Source organism: Spea bombifrons, chromosome 11, assembly GCF_027358695.1.
Source record: "Spea bombifrons isolate aSpeBom1 chromosome 11, aSpeBom1.2.pri, whole genome shotgun sequence".
Classification (NCBI taxonomy): domain Eukaryota; kingdom Metazoa; phylum Chordata; class Amphibia; order Anura; family Pelobatidae; genus Spea; species Spea bombifrons.
Window position 1 is genome coordinate 37,751,968 of NC_071097.1, and position 16,203 is coordinate 37,768,170.

Sequence of the window (16,203 nt, forward strand, 5' to 3'; positions counted from 1 at the left end):
CAGACTTTGCCAGCAGATCGGCCCCCGGCGGCCCCCGTCTAGTTGCCCATTTCTCCTGCTGTAAAAACTGAAACCTTAATCGGTCGTTGGTCTCGTCTTAGATTCAGGAGACGTATGTCTATCCCATGCATGTTTAATACCCTCACTGTATTACCCTCTACCACTTCTGCTGGGAGGCTGTTCAAGTTCCCCGAACCTGCAGGAGTTGGGCTGATACAGAACTGACCCCTGGTGGCCAGCTCTGGGAACTACACCTTGCAGCGCAACACCCTTAGGGAGTTATTTGCTTTTACTAAACATCTTTTGACTGAAAATGGCATTAAATGTCAGCGACTGGTTGGGGCCGGTGGCTCTGACTCTTCCTAATGTAGTTGGTGAACATAGGAGCTGTTGCGATGTATCATTCAGTAAGCAGCGCCCGGCCCCCGCCCCGGGATAAACGTCTATATATTATGTGGCCCACGTATTAAACACTTAAATACAAGCACTACCCTCACTGGCAAAAGTAAACCCTCCGGCGGACGGGGGCTCTGGGTGCAGGAAAGGTGATTTCGGTGTAAAGTTTTTAATATCGTTTTATCACCATAGAGACCAACAATGCTGTACTTGCCGATTACCCCAAGTAGGTTTCCTACACGCAGCCCGGCATCTAAGGGGATGGGGTAGTAGGGACAATGCCGACGGGGTATTACTCGGTAGAGGAAACACTCACAGCCATATCATTTCATGCAGCCCTTTAATAAATAGATCTCTCCCCTCCCTATTAACACCCCCCAGTCCCCTGAACTTTCCCATTAACCCTTCCCTCATCCCCTGATCCTCCCCATTAACCCCCAGTCCCCTGAACTTTCCCATTAACCCTTCCCTCATTCCCTGATCCTCCCCATTAACCCCCAGTCCCCTGATCCTCCTCATTAACCCCCAGTACCCTGATCCTCCTCATTAACCCCCAGTCCCCTGATCCTCCCCATTAACCCTTCCCCCATTCCCTGATCCTCCCCATTAACCCCCAGTCCCCTGATCCTCCCCATTAACCCTGTCCCTCCTTATCACTCCTCAAAACCCTACACATGGCTTTTAGCATTTTGTTAGCCGGGTGCTGCCTGCGGGATTCTCACTGCGAGAGCTCAGGAGGGGGCCAGTCAGCCCACAATACAGCTCTTTAACTCACTCCCATTAGACTGTAAGCTCCTATAACCTAGCAGCTACATGTGCAAGCGTAACAGCAAGTAGTATGTTATGTACTGAGCTCCACTATATGCTTGTGGAATCTTAATAATGAATGATTTAATCTTCAGGACTGTAATAAACGACGACGTAGCTTCGCATGGAATTCTGTGTAATGAATCCTTTATGCCGTCGGAGGAGACAGAAGGGCCAGTGATCTCATTCCTGGCAGTGAAAGGGTTACACGGTTACGATAAACAGGACCCTGCCGGCTTCCCAAAAATATACCTCACCAGACAAGGATCCAGTAAAGCGATGGCTGGCGATATATTAATATTAATAACACATTGTACAGTGCTGCGGAGTATGACTGCGATATATATATAATAACACATTGTACAGCGCTGCGGAGTATGAGGGCGATATATAAATAATAATAACACACATTGTACAGCGCTGCGGAGTATGACTGCGATATATATATAATAACACACATTGTACAGCGCTGCGGAGTATGACGGCGATATATAAATAATAATAACACATTGTACAGCGCTGCGGAGTATGACGGCGATATATAAATAATAATAATAACACACATTGTACAGCGCTGCGGAGTATGAGGGCGATATATAAATAATAATAACACATTGTACAGCGCTGCGGAGTATGACTGCGATATATATATAATAACACATTGTACAGCGCTGCGGAGTATGATGGCGATATATAAATAATAATAACACACATTGTACAGCGCTGCGGAGTATGACTGCGATATATATATAATAACACATTGTACAGCGCTGCGGAGTATGACGGCGATATATAAATAATAATAATAACACACATTGTACAGCGCTGCGGAGTATGACGGCGATATATAAATAATAACAACACACATTGTACAGCGCTGCGGAGTATGACGGCGATATATAAATAATAATAATACACATTGTACAGCGCTGCGGAGTATGACGGCGATATATAAATAATAATAAGAACACACATTGTACAGCGCTGCGGAGTATAACGGCGATATATAAATAATAATAACACATTGTACAGCGCTGCGGAGTATGAGGGCGATATATAAATAATAATAACACACATTGTACAGCGCTGCGGAGTATGACGGCGATATATAAATAATAATAGCACACATTGTACAGCGCTGCGGAGTATGACGGCGATATATAAATAATAATAATAACACATTGTACAGCGCTGCGGAGTATGATGGCGATATATAAATAATAATAACACATTGTACAGCGCTGCGGAGTATGACGGCAATATATAAATAATAATAATAACACATTGTACAGCGCTGCGGAGTATGACGGCGATATATAAATAATAATAACACATTGTACAGCGCTGCGGAGTATGAGGGCGATATATAAATAATAATAACACACATTGTACAGCGCTGCGTAGTATGACAGCGATATATAAATAATAATAACACACATTGTACAGCGCTGCGGAGTATGACGGCGATATATAAATAATAATAACACATTGTACAGCACTGCGGAGTATGACGGCGATATATAAATAATAATAACACTCATTGTACAGCGCTGCGGAGTATGACAGCGATATATAAATAATAATAACACACATTGTACAGCGCTGCGGAGTATGACGGCGATATATAAATAATAATAACACACATTGTACAGCGCTGCGGAGTATGACGGCGATATATAAATAATAATAATAACACATTGTACAGCGCTGCGGAGTATGACGGCGATATATAAATAATAATAACACATTGTACAGCGCTGCGGAGTATGACGGCGATATATAAATAATAACACACATTGTACAGCGCTGCGGAGTATGACGGCGATATAGAAATAATAATAACACACATTGTACAGCGCTGCGGAGTATGACGGCGATATATAAATAATAATAATAACACATTGTACAGCGCTGCGGAGTATGACGGCGATATATAAATAATAATAATAACACATTGTACAGCGCTGCGGAGTATGACGGCGATATATAAATAATAATAATAACACACATTGTACAGCGCTGCGGAGTATGACGGCGATATATAAATAATAATATTAACACACATTGTACAGCGCTGTGGAGTATGACGGCGATATATAAATAATTATAACACATTGTACAGCGCTGCGGAGTATGACGGGGATATATAAATAATAATAACACACATTGTACAGCGCTGCGGAGTATGACGGCGATATATAAATAATAATAACACACATTGTACAGCGCTGCGGAGTATGACGGCGATATATAAATAATAATAACACATTGTACAGCGCTGCGGAGTATGACGGCGATATATAAATAATAATAACACACATTGTACAGCGCTGCGGAGTATGATGGCGATATATAAATAATAATAACACATTGTACAGCGCTGCGGAGTATGACGGCGATATATAAATAATAATAACACATTGTACAGCGCTGCGGAGTATGACGGTGATATATAAATAATAATAACACACATTGTACAGCGCTGCGGAGTATGACGGCGATATATAAATAATAATAACACACATTGTACAGCGCTGCGGAGTATGACGGCGATATATAAATAATAATAACACATTGTACAGCGCTGCGGAGTATGACGGCGATATATAAATAATAATAACACACATTGTACAGCGCGGCGGAGTATGACGGCGATATATAAATAATAATAACACACATTGTACAGCGCTGCGGAGTATGACGGCGATATATATAATAATAATAACACATTGTACAGCGCTGCGGAGTATGATGGCGATATATAAATAATAATAATAACACATTGTACAGCGCTGCGGAGCATGACGGCGATATATAAATAATAATAACACACATTGTAGAGCGCTGCGGAGTATGACAGCGATATATAAATAATAATAATAATAACACATTGTACAGCGCTGCGGAGTATGACGGAGATATATAAATAATAATAACACACATTGTAGAGCGCTGCGGAGTATGACAGCGATATATAAATAATAATAATAATAACACATTGTACAGCGCTGCGGAGTATGACGGCGATATATAAATAATAATAACACACATTGTACAGCGCTGCGGAGTATGACAGCGATATATAAATAATAATAACACACATTGTACAGCGCTGCGGAGTATGACGGCGATATATAATTAATAATAATAACACATTGTACAGCGCTGCGGAGTATGACAGCGATATATAAATAATAATAACACACATTGTACAGCGCTGCGGAGTATGACGGCGATATATATATAAATAATAATAACACACATTGTACAGCGCTGCGGAGTATGACGGCGATATATAAATAATAATAACACATTGTACAGCGCTGCGGAGTATGACGGCGACATATAAATAATAATAATAACACATTGTACAGCGCTGCAGAGTATGACAGCGATATATAAATAATAATAACACATTGTACAGCGCTGCGGAGTATGACAGCGATATATAAATAATAATAACACATTGTACAGCGCTGCGGAGTATGACAGCGATATATAAATAATAATAATAACACACATTGTACAGCGCTGCGGAGTATGACGGCGATATATAAATAATAATAACACACATTGTACAGCGCTGCGGAGTATGACGGCGATATATAAATAATAATAACACACATTGTACAGCGCTGCGGAGTATGACGGCGATATATAAATAATAATAATAACACACATAGTACAGCGCTGTGGAGTATGACGGTGATATATAAATAATAATAACACACATTGTACAGCGCTGCGGAGTATGACGGCGATATATAAATAATAATAACACACATTGTACAGCGCTGCGGAGTATGACAGCGATATATAAATAATAATAACACACATTGTACAGCGCTGCGGAGTATGACGGCGATATATAAATAATAATAACACATTGTACAGCACTGCGGGGTATGACGGTGATATATAAATAATAATAACACACATTGTACAGCGCTGCGGAGTATGATGGCGATATATAAATAATAATAATAACACATTGTACAGCGCTGCGGAGTATGACGGCGATATATAAATAATAATAACACACATTGTACAGCGCTGCGGAGTATGACGGCGATATATAAATAATAATAATAACACATTGTACAGCGCTGCGGAGTATGACGGCGATATATAAATAATAATAACACACATTGTACAGCGCTGCGGAGTATGACGGCGATATATAAATAATAATAATACACATTGTACAGCGCTGCGGAGTATGACAGCGATATATAAATAATAATAACACACATTGTACAGCGCTGCGGAGTATGACGGCGATATATAAATAATAATAACACACATTGTACAGCGCTGCGGAGTATGACGGCGATATATAAATAATAATAATAACACACATAGTACAGCGCTGTGGAGTATGACGGTGATATATAAATAATAATAACACACATTGTACAGCGCTGCGGAGTATGACGGCGATATATAAATAATAATAATAACACATTGTACAGCGCTGCGGAGTATGACGGCGATATATAAATAATAATAACACATTGTACAGCGCTGCGGAGTATGACGGCGATATATAAATAATAATAACACATTGTACAGCGCTGCGGAGTATGACGGCGATATATAAATAATAATAACACATTGTACAGCGCTGCGGAGTATGACGGCGATATATAAATAATAATAACACATTGTACAGCGCTGCGGAGTATGACGGCGATATATAAATAATAATAACACATTGTACAGCGCTGCGGAGTATGACGGCGATATAGAAATAATAATAACACACATTGTACAGCGCTGCGGAGTATGACGGCGATATATAAATAATAATAACACACATTGTACAGCGCTGCGGAGTATGAGGGCGATATATAAATAATAATAACACACATTGTACAGCGCTGCGGAGTATGACGGCGATATATAAATAATAATAACACATTGTACAGCGCTGCGGAGTATGACGGCGATATATAAATAATAATAACACATTGTACAGCGCTGCGGAGTATGACGCCGATATATAAATAATAATAACACACATTGTACAGCGCTGCGGAGTATGACGGCGATATATAAATAATAATAACACACATTGTACAGCGCTGCGGAGTATGACGGCGATATATAAATAATAATAACACACATTGTACAGCGCTGCGGAGTATGACGGCGATATATAAATAATAATAACACACAATGTACAGCGCTGCGGAGTATGACGGCGATATATAAATAATAAACAATAAATATCGGGAGGCGAGAGATTCCGCTTTCACCGCAGGACGTTCTCTTTAATCGCTGGGATTTGGGCCGCCGGGACTCGCCGTCTCCTCCGCCAGCCTCCTGCTCTATAAATAGAAATGGCTGCTCACCGTTATCCTGTTACACGCGTGTGTCACATTACTGAGCCGTGACCGAAAGAGGGGAATCTGTCTGCCCCGTCTCATTGTTTTCACAAGGGCAATAGTGGTACTGGAGTCCAAACGGGACACCTGCCAACTGCCCTGGATTCTAAGCACAGTCCCAGGGCTCCCTCCACCAGTATGTTGTCCTTGCTTTTGCACCAGTTAGTGGTCAGGGTGGTAATTCTGGGGCCCGTCGGTATTTGTGGGGTCACCCCGTGAGGGGTCACGTGACCCTGTGCCACGGGACACCATGCAGCCAGGCTTGCATCATTGCTTGGGGGAGGAGGGGTAAAGGGGTGGGGGTAGTAGGGGTAACAATGAATCAGGAGGAGGTAGATGGGTTAAGTCTGTTCTGAGAACGTGCTGGGATCTGCCCCATCAGGGGGCAAAAAATCCCTGGAATCCTGATTTATTTTTAAACGATGACACAGCCCCTCCAGCCGCAGTAATTCCCCATTTTTAGCAGGGGGCGTGTGGTGTTAGAGGGAGCGGGGTGAGTGGGGACTGGGGTGAGTGGGGACTGGGGTGAGTGTTTGAGGGGGTCCTTGACTCGTGTTTAATTTTATAAAGGCAGGAAACGGACAGAGGAGGCCTGACTGTGAAATGTGACGGCCCACTGAGTGAGTGTGCTTGGTGACGGGGCCGGTCCGCTGAGTGCTTGCGGCCGGTGAGGGGGTCGGGCCGCTGAGTGCGTGCGGTTGGTGACGGGGCAGGACCGCTGAGTGCGCGCGCTTGGTGACGGGGCCGTCTGCTGAGTGCGCGCAGTCGGTGACGGGGCCGGTCCGCTGAGTGCGCGCAGTCGGTGACGGGGCCGGGCCGCTGAGTGCGTGCGGTCGGTGACAGGGCCGGTCCGCTGAGTGCGTGCGGTTGGTGACGGGGCCGGGCCGCTGAGTGCGCGCGCTTGGTGACGGGGCCATCCGCTGAGTGCGCGCAGCCGGTGACGGGGTCGGGCCGCTGAGTGCTTGCGGTCGGTGACGGGGCCGGACCGCTGAGTGCGCGCGCTTGGTGACGGGGCCGTCCGCTGAGTGCTTGCGGTCGGTGACGGGGCCGGGCCGCTGAGTGCTTGCAGTCGGTGACGGTGCCGGGCCGCTGAGTGCTTGCGGTCGGTGACGGGGCCGGGCCGCTGAGTGCGTGCGGCCGGTGACGGGGCCGGTCCGCTGAGTGCGTGCGGTCGGTGACGGGGGCCGGGCCGCTGAGTGCATCTGAAGGAGTTTTATACACGTCCCACAGATGGATAAACCACAAAGCAGTCCCAGACGGGACTCCAGGGGCCCCTGGCGACTCAGCTGGGAGTGTTACAGGGCCACGCGCCCTCGCTGTACCCGCACGCCTTATCTACGCCACGGAATAAAAAACAGACGCAGCTCTCCGAACGTTAATTTAAAATAAACTGTAAACTTTATTCACACATAGAAATATATAGATTCTAAACGCACTTTACGGGGGGGGGGGGAGTGATCAGCGGCGATCAGCAGGACGGAGTGAACGCGTGAGGGGGGGTGGGGTGTAAACGGACGGTTTGTTTCCGGCGCCCTGAAAACAGAACGTATAGATCCGATCTATAGGTTTACAGACCGGGCCGCATGCAGCTTATAACGTTACATCAAAGCCCCGCTGCCGCTTGGCGCAGGATCCCTTCTCCACTCCAACAATTCACAACGGCCGCAGGTTTATTGCCGCCGACGGCCTATCAGCCGGCCCGCAGCGGGAAGCGCCGCTCGACGCCCTCTCCGGCGTTCCAGAATCCTTTTAAGTTAAACGCGTTGTGGACGGGACGTGGGCTCGGAGCAGGGGCAACGCCAGCGGCATGCGCAGCTCCTGACGGTATAGCGGGTGTGTGGCCCTGAGCGCGGTGTGCGTGTCCCTTTAAATAATGACGATTAACCCTTTATAGCTGCTGTAAAGTTACAGCATTGATATCCCGGGTAAAGCCCTCCCCAGCGCAGGACCATCTCGTGGCTACGCTGCTTGTGATAACCGGGGAGGAAATAATGTTTGCTTAAGCAATTACATCTCATTCAAGGAAAGCAGTCCTAGAGGTTCTCGGTGACCACGTTTGGTGGCGTGAAAACCAGTGGGTGATAAAACGACAGAAACACATGCAGCCTTTCAATTGCAAAATCCAAACCCAACCCCATCTCGAGAGTTCAGAGGTTTCCCGTCAGCAAGTAACTAGTGTCCGTCGGGAGCGGACGAGGACGGGTCGGGGGCTCGCTCTTCCTTGGGTCGAGAAATGTCCCGGTCTGAAGAGCCAGGAGCCACGTTACTTCTGTCCGCCGTGTTCTCAACCTCCATGGAATCCTGGGAGCTACCGGCTAAGTCCATGGCTTGGCCGCCTTCTGTGCCTTCAGAAGCTTTCTGCTCCAGAGCTTCCAGAATGTTCTGGACTTTCCTGACACCATCCCGCCTCACCTGACGCACGTCAACGCGACCTTCTGGATCTACCGAGTCCAACGCCAGCAGAGCTTTAGTGAGGTCTTCCTCCAGCACCAGATACCGCTTCTCACTTCTTCTACCCTTGAAGTCTTCGACGGCCTTTTCTAAGGCCTCCACCTTCTCCAGGATCCTCTCTACCTGTAGGACGCCCGGGTGCTTCTGCTGGGACTCGGCGGCTTCCGGCTCCTTCTGAGGGACAGACTCATACGGAGGTGGCGCCTCTTCCGCCGGAGGAGTCTGAATAGGGCTTTCGATCTTCATCTCGACCTTTTCGGGTACCGCTCTCCGGGGAGGAGGTTTACATTCTGCCTCCGTGAAGGTCATCTGAATCGGAGCGTAGGTGGGCAGCTCGGCGGAGACCGGAGAGCTTGGCTGATTGTCCTGATGATTCCTCGGTGGGGATTCCCGCTGAACGGGGATCTGCTGCACCTGAAGAATAATAAACGGTGAAAGATTAAAGCCATCGTCATGACGACGTGACGATACACGATGAACGCTAAATGCTTCCAACGGACTGAGGAAGGAGCAGGACTCTGGGGGGGGGGGCTTTCTATCACAGCTAGAACCTCTCTATGGTTTTATCTATTTTAAGGAGTTTATGGATATTCAGTAAAACGCATCCACGGAGAGCCCGGTTATAGATCTGGCGTTATTACCTGAGGCTTTTCACCGGAAGGAGCCGGAGTCACAATTCTGACCGGTGAGTTTTCTCGACTAGAGAGCACCCGTGGTGCAGCTTTGGACGCAGGTTGCGCCGGAGCTGCTCTGGAGTCCCTCTCGTCCTGGACTTTGCAGAAGACCGGTTGGTGTGGCTGGTATTCTCCGGGCGGCTGGGAATAATGAGTCTTCGGCGCAAACTGGAAGCTGTGGGTGGGCTGCCGTGGCACGTTATTCTCATGGATGACACGTATGGGGATGTAGCCACGGGGCAGCTGGTGGCCTCCCACGCTCTGCCTTCCAGGAGACTGTCTGCCGGGGGATTGGGACAAGTTGCTTTGGGAGTCTGTCGTAGAAGGAGGGGGCTGCAAACGAAATGACAGAGACCCTCAAAATTACTAATCATTCTTACCCAAATCGGCATAATGCAGAATGTGCCGTCCGCCTCGCCGCTCGGGAACCAGTCCTGCTCAGGCCTCCCAAACACCTGCCTTAATCCCACATTTTGGCAACACGCCCCGTTCCACATGAACCCATAAAGCGCACACAACGAGCCGCTCTCTCATCCTCCCTCCGTGACTCAGTCCTGCCGGGGGCTGCGCGGTCAGGGTGCGGACGGCTGGGCATTTAATTGGAGTCCCACCCTGACGCAGCCCGGGGCAGATTCCACAGAATTAGGGACACGCTAAGCGAATAAAGCCCCGGATCAAAGGGAGTCTCACTGAGCACAATGCGTCTGTACCGACACCAGGCTGGCCAGGCGGACGCAGAAGTAGTTAAGATAAGATCTGAATCCCGTCCAGGAACAAAGTAATCGATTGGATAGTAACATGAAGCTAATTTATGGCCGTGCGTTATCTAGAAGCAGCGGTATTACCGATGGTCCTTGTGGCGACCCGCTTGGTGCCGGCGATCCGCCGACCTGCCCCCCTTGCCGGTCGAGCGGAGGAGACTCTGGGCGGCCGCGGCCGGGGGACTGCGGGCGCGTGTAACTCCGCAGAGGGGACTGCGCACGCTTGTGGCTCGGGACCGGCTCGCTCCTCACTCTCTGCATCCCCGGCTGCTGCAGAACGTAACACGGGTGCTGCTGCCGGTTCTCCAGGCCTTCGTGGATGATGGGTATCGGGATATAACCCGGACGGAGCTGAGGGTAATAGGCGTTCCCTTCTCTTAAGGGAGCCGGCTTGTGGCCTTCCTGAGAGGGTCCGTTGGCCAAAGACTGGCCCATCTGCAGAAACAAAACATGAAGGAAATAAATTCAATCGAACGCCATTCGGGTTCATCGGACGTCCCGAGAATTCAACCCAATCTACAGGTGGCCAGCGACACGCGATCAATACGATGCCCTGTATAATGTATAGATAAATCAGTAACCGGCCCCTGTATAATGTATAGTTAAATCAGTGAGCCGGCCCCCTGTATAATGTACAGATAAATCAGTAACCGGCCCCTGTATAATGTATAGATAAATCAGTGACCGGCCCCTGTATAATGTACAGATAAATCAGTAACCGGCCCCTGTATAATGTATAGATAAATAAGTGACCGGCCCCTGTATAATGTACAGATAAATCAGTGACCGGCCCCTGTATAATGTATAGTTAAATCAGTGACCGGCCCCTGTATAATGTATAGTTAAATCAGTGACCGGCCCCCCCTGTATAATGTATAGATAAATCAGTGACCGGCCCCTGTATAATGTATAGATAAATCAGTGACCGGCCCCTGTATAATGTATAGATAAATCAGTGACCGGCCCCCTGTATAATGTATAGATAAATCAGTGACCGGCCCCCTGTATAATGTATAGATAAATCAGTGACCGGCCCCTGTATAATGTATAGATAAATCAGTAACCGGCCCCTGTATAATGTATAGTTAAATCAGTGACCGGCCCCTGTATAATGTATAGTTAAATCAGTGACCGGCCCCCCCTGTATAATGTATAGATAAATCAGTGACCGGCCCCTGTATAATGTATAGATAAATCAGTGACCGGCCCCCTGTATAATGTATAGATAAATCAGTGACCGGCCCCCTGTATAATGTATAGATAAATCAGTGACCGGCCCCTGTATAATGTACAGATAAATCAGTAACCGGCCCCTGTATAATGTATAGATAAATCAGTGACCGGCCCCCTGTATAATGTATAGATAAATCAGTGACCGGCCCCTGTATAATGTATAGATAAATCAGTGACTGGCCCCCTGTATAATGTATAGATAAATCAGTGACCGGCCCCTGTATAATGTATAGATAAATCAGTGACTGGCCCCCTGTATAATGTATAGATAAATCAGCGAGCCGGCCCCTGTATAATGTATAGATAAATCAGTGACCGGCCCCTGTATAATGTATAGATAAATCAGTGACCGGCCCCTGTATAATGTATAGATAAATCAGTGACCGGCCCCCTGTATAATGTATAGTTTAATCAGGAAGGGCTATAGGTCACACAGAAACCCTGGAATCAGCCGTCACACATGAACGTGGTTTGGTTAACCTGGGCCGCTCAGGGGGCCCCGTGGGTGTTGGTCGTGGCCCCCGGCCCTGTGCCGAGTAACGCGGGGAGTTTATCCAGCAGTTATTTGTGACTCATCGGTCAGTAAGGAGCAGCTGACCCGGCGGCCGTCGCCCCGATGACAGAACCGACGAGCTTAAAGGTACAGCGCAGCCTGCAACCGGGGGGGTTAGAAACAATCCGACGTTCCACCCCTGGGGTCCGCAGAGAGTTTGCCCCACTGGTAACCGCCGTGGGATGTCAGAGAGGAGCTAAGCCCGGCTCAGAAAACACGCAACAGCTGAAGAGCCGCCGGCCAGGCGATGGAGGTCCGAGGGACAGCTGGGGCAGAGCGGAGGACGGCCAGCCAACTGCTCCACAAAACCCTGGCGACGCGCGGCCCCCCGCGACATTCCCACCAAATCTCCCGGACACAGAAGGTCAAATGCCAGGCGGAAAGACCCCAAACCGGCCGGGGGCCGAAAAACAAACGCCATTCCTAACCTTACACTAAAATTACATCCACTCCCATCACACACTGGCCCTGCTGTCAGATCGGCCCCTGTCGGCCCGCATTCACTGCTGTAAGGACTCAAACCTCAATCAGTCGTTGGTCTCGTCTTAGATTCAGGAGCCGTATGTCTATCCCATGCATGTTTAATCCCCTCACTGTATTACCCTCTACCACTTCTGCTGGGAGGCAACCTGGCAACCGAATGGTTAAAACAGAAGGCATCCTAAAATCCGCTAGCTGCTTCTGGACGGTTGCTGGAGCTTCTGCTTTGTGTAATGAGCGAGTCCCGGAGATCCACAAATTCCAGGCAGCTCAGGGGTTAACGGGAAAAAAAACAACTCCACATAAAAGGAGCTTCAGCCAAAAAAAGCGCGTCGGGCGTTAAGAGTTATAAATACCCGAGAGCCGTCCGGAGAAGAGAGCGTCCTGGACTAAAGATCCCTAAACGAGACGCCCGGCCCGCGCATGAGTGTCCTTGGCTTAACCTTGAAGGGCCTTTAAAGAGACAGCGCAGCGCAATAACCCCAGCGGCGCACGAACATCACGGAGCCTTTTAAAAGCTCATCAGCCTCAGCCGAGGGGGCCACGAGTATGAAGTGTTCGGTGGGTAGTCCGGGGTCGTCCCAAGTCAGCAACCGGACATACCAATCAGCCACAACGTATGGCCTGGGCCCTCCTCTGCTGGGAGGCTGTTCCATTTATTCACTTGAGAGGACGCATGATCGCGCCACTGCTGCTAACACGTCCGTCCTGGGCCACGCTAACAATTCACCTTCACGATCTACACCGGACACCGGATCTGAAAGGGTTAAATACCGGTGACTCCCCGGAAACCATCCAGCATTTTAACTCTTTCATGCCAGGACCGGCAGTAAATACCAAGCCACAAAAAAAATTAGGAAAAACCGTACGCGTCCCGGCGCTCCTCGTGGGCCCCGAGGCCCGGCGCTCCTGTTTATTAATTGGGAATTCCTCGGGGCGAGACCCGGCCCCTGCAGTTGGCGGGAGCCCAGAGGAGGGGGTGGGGAGAAAAATATTTTGGATCCCACCGGCAGGAATATAACTCACGTGGCCCGTCGGGCAGACCGGAGCGATATATCCCACAGACGGCTCAGGGCCGGCTTAGAGCATAAAACTGGAGCAAAAGAACCATAAAGAGCGGCCCCAGGGGCCCCGCGGAGAGCCGTCCGCTCAGGGAGCACATTTAGTAAGAGCTGTAAAAATATCACCGCCCGAGGGGAGCGGCGGCCACATTTGTGTCTCGTGGACGGGGCCACCTGTGCCTGGCGAGATAAATGAAGTCTGAGGAGAGTTGGGGCCACTGACGTCCTTCCAGACGTCATATTCACGAGGGCGACTAATCATCGGCACGCTGTCTCGCCCTGGGGGGTATTTAAGCGTCTGTGGTGGGGGTGAATTGTGTGGGCCTAGGGGCAGTTAAACCGGCGTCCCGTTCCCCCTGATCTCTGCTTCCCCGGGAGGCTCCTCAGTCCCAGTGAGAGGCGGCGCTGAGATATGACATCATAAGCCGGCAGCAACCGCAGCGCAAAGGCCCTTTCCGTATAATCTACATCTATTTATTTTACATTATGATGTCGGCGTTGCCGGTACACGAGGTCGGCATTCCGAGTATATGATGTCGGCGTGGCCGGTACACGAGGTCGGCATTCCGAGTATATGATGTCGGCGTGGCCGGTACACGAGGTCGGCATTCCGGGTATATGATGTCGGCGTGGCCGGTACACGAGGTCGGCATTCCGAGTATATGATGTCGGCGTGGCCGGTACACGAGGTCGGCATTCCGGGTATATGATGTCGGCGTGGCCGGTACACGAGGTCGGCGTTGCCGGTACACGCCGCGATGGGCGGACGGGGGATACTCATCACACGCTGAATGGAGCTGGTTTTGTGGTCTGGCTCCACGCAGAACGTTCCACTATTTTCTATAATTAAGGGATCGTTTCTCCCACCATAAAAAGCCATCGAAGTCAGTAAATCGAACTGATCCTTTTCTGCCAATAATAACCCAACTGCCCCCTCGTATTAACCCCGCGTCAGGGAGATGCCCTATCAATGGGGGTGGCAGGGAGGGTGGTCTTTGGTGTGGCGGGGGTGAGTCTGTACCAGGTAGAACGCTGTGGGGGGTCGGTGGCAGAGCCGGGGGGGGCAGGGCGGTCGGTGGCAGCTGGAAGGGCAGCTTTGATCCCGATTGCCACCTGTCAGCACAGAACACGGGGGGGCCACAAAGTATCAGGATGCCTGAGAGCAATGTGTGTGTCAGTGCCGAGTATACAGAGCAGTGCTTCCTGCCGGGTGTGCGGGGCCGGTATGGGGGCCACAGGACGAGTCCCTGCCTTCTATCCTACCACGGGGGGGGTCAGTCCCCGGGGGGGGGGGGGTCGGGTCCCACCCTTACCTTGCCGGTGTCCTGCAGCCGGGGGTCGCTCCACGTGGTGATTCTGTTATTATGATCCACAAAGAAAGGCCACCCGGTGTGGGGGTCCAGCTTGATCTCCCATCCGGGGGGCAGGGGGTCGCTGGTGTGGAGTCCGGTCTTCATGCTGCGTGTAAGGGGGTAATGAGCCATTCTGCCTCCTCTCACCCTGCCAGGGGCTTTATCTACCGCCCCGCAGTGACGCCACAGAAAGGGGTGGAAATCTCTGGAAGTCACTGCAGGGGAAGGGCAGGTGCCAACTAGGGGGGCAGCGGATGGGGCTGACAAATACCCCTACTGGGGGTAAAAAGGGCAGCTCGAGGCAGAACAGTCTGTCCGGGGACCTGCTGGGGTCTGACACAGCAAAGCCTGGAGGACAGCAGGGAGGGGACAGCCTGGGAGAGGCGGGGACAGCCGGGACAGGGGCGGGACTCAGACTGGCAGTAAGTACTGGAAAGTTCTGGTGGGTGCAGGGCTGGCATTCCAGGGGCAACTCATCATCTTCCTGCCCCCATCGGCCTGCCTGAGCCAGAAGACTCACAAACAGATCAACCACAAAGGGGTTAAATATAACCTTTTCATTTAACCCTTGCTTTCTAAAGAACCTGTCCCCGGGGGCCGGTCCCGGACATGCCTGGAAAACGTTCCATTTATTTGGATCATTAAATCCACCCATCGCGGGCGTTATGCCAGGGCCGTGCCTGGAGTACTCGGCACCCGGGGCAGATCCTGTACGTGGCACCCCCCAACTTTTGTGTAAAAACCTCACAAAAAAAGTGAATGGCGGGAAATATTAACTTATAAATAAATGTAATAACATTTACTGAACAGATATGGTACAGCATAACTCACATCATTATATTCTAAGCCAGACATTGACGTGGTACAGTATAACTCCCATCACTATATGCTAAGACAGACAGTGACGTGGTACAGTATAACTCCCATCACTATATACTGAACCAGACATTGACGTGGTACAGTATAACTCCCATCACTATATACTGAACCAGTCATTGACGTGATACAGCATAACTCCAATCACTATATGCTAAGCCAGACATTGACG

At 49.4% G+C, this 16,203-nt stretch overlaps 1 protein-coding gene across 2 annotated transcripts; it reads right to left on the reverse strand.

The window, feature by feature from the left end:
* Positions 1 to 8,349: 8,349 nt before the first annotated feature.
* Positions 8,350 to 15,502, reverse strand: BAG3 (BAG cochaperone 3). Of its 2 annotated transcripts, none has more exons than XM_053451145.1 (4): positions 15,117 to 15,502; positions 10,561 to 10,911; positions 9,683 to 10,048; positions 8,350 to 9,455 (listed from the first exon to the last, which is right to left on the reverse strand). In XM_053451145.1, the coding sequence occupies exons 1-4, from the start codon at positions 15,285 to 15,287 to the stop codon at positions 8,763 to 8,765; spliced, it is 1,581 nt and encodes a 526-aa protein (XP_053307120.1). In that variant the 5' UTR covers positions 15,288 to 15,502; the 3' UTR covers positions 8,350 to 8,762. The 2 variants fall into 2 exon arrangements, with proteins under 2 accessions (XP_053307120.1, XP_053307121.1); XM_053451146.1 differs by lacking the exon at positions 15,117 to 15,502 and adding an exon at positions 12,892 to 12,984.
* Between the last annotated feature and the right edge of the window lie 701 nt (positions 15,503 to 16,203).

Coding starts and splice junctions, on each gene's coding strand:
- BAG3 (XM_053451145.1), bottom strand. CDS start 15,287: ATGGCTCATTACCCCCTTACACGCAGCATGAAGACCGGACTCCACACC. Junction 10,912..15,116: donor GGCTGCAGGACACCGGCAAG/GTAAGGGTGGGA, acceptor TTGTTTCTGCAG/ATGGGCCAGTCTTTGGCCAA. Junction 9,456..9,682: donor CTTCCGGTGAAAAGCCTCAG/GTAATAACGCCA, acceptor ATTATTCTTCAG/GTGCAGCAGATCCCCGTTCA.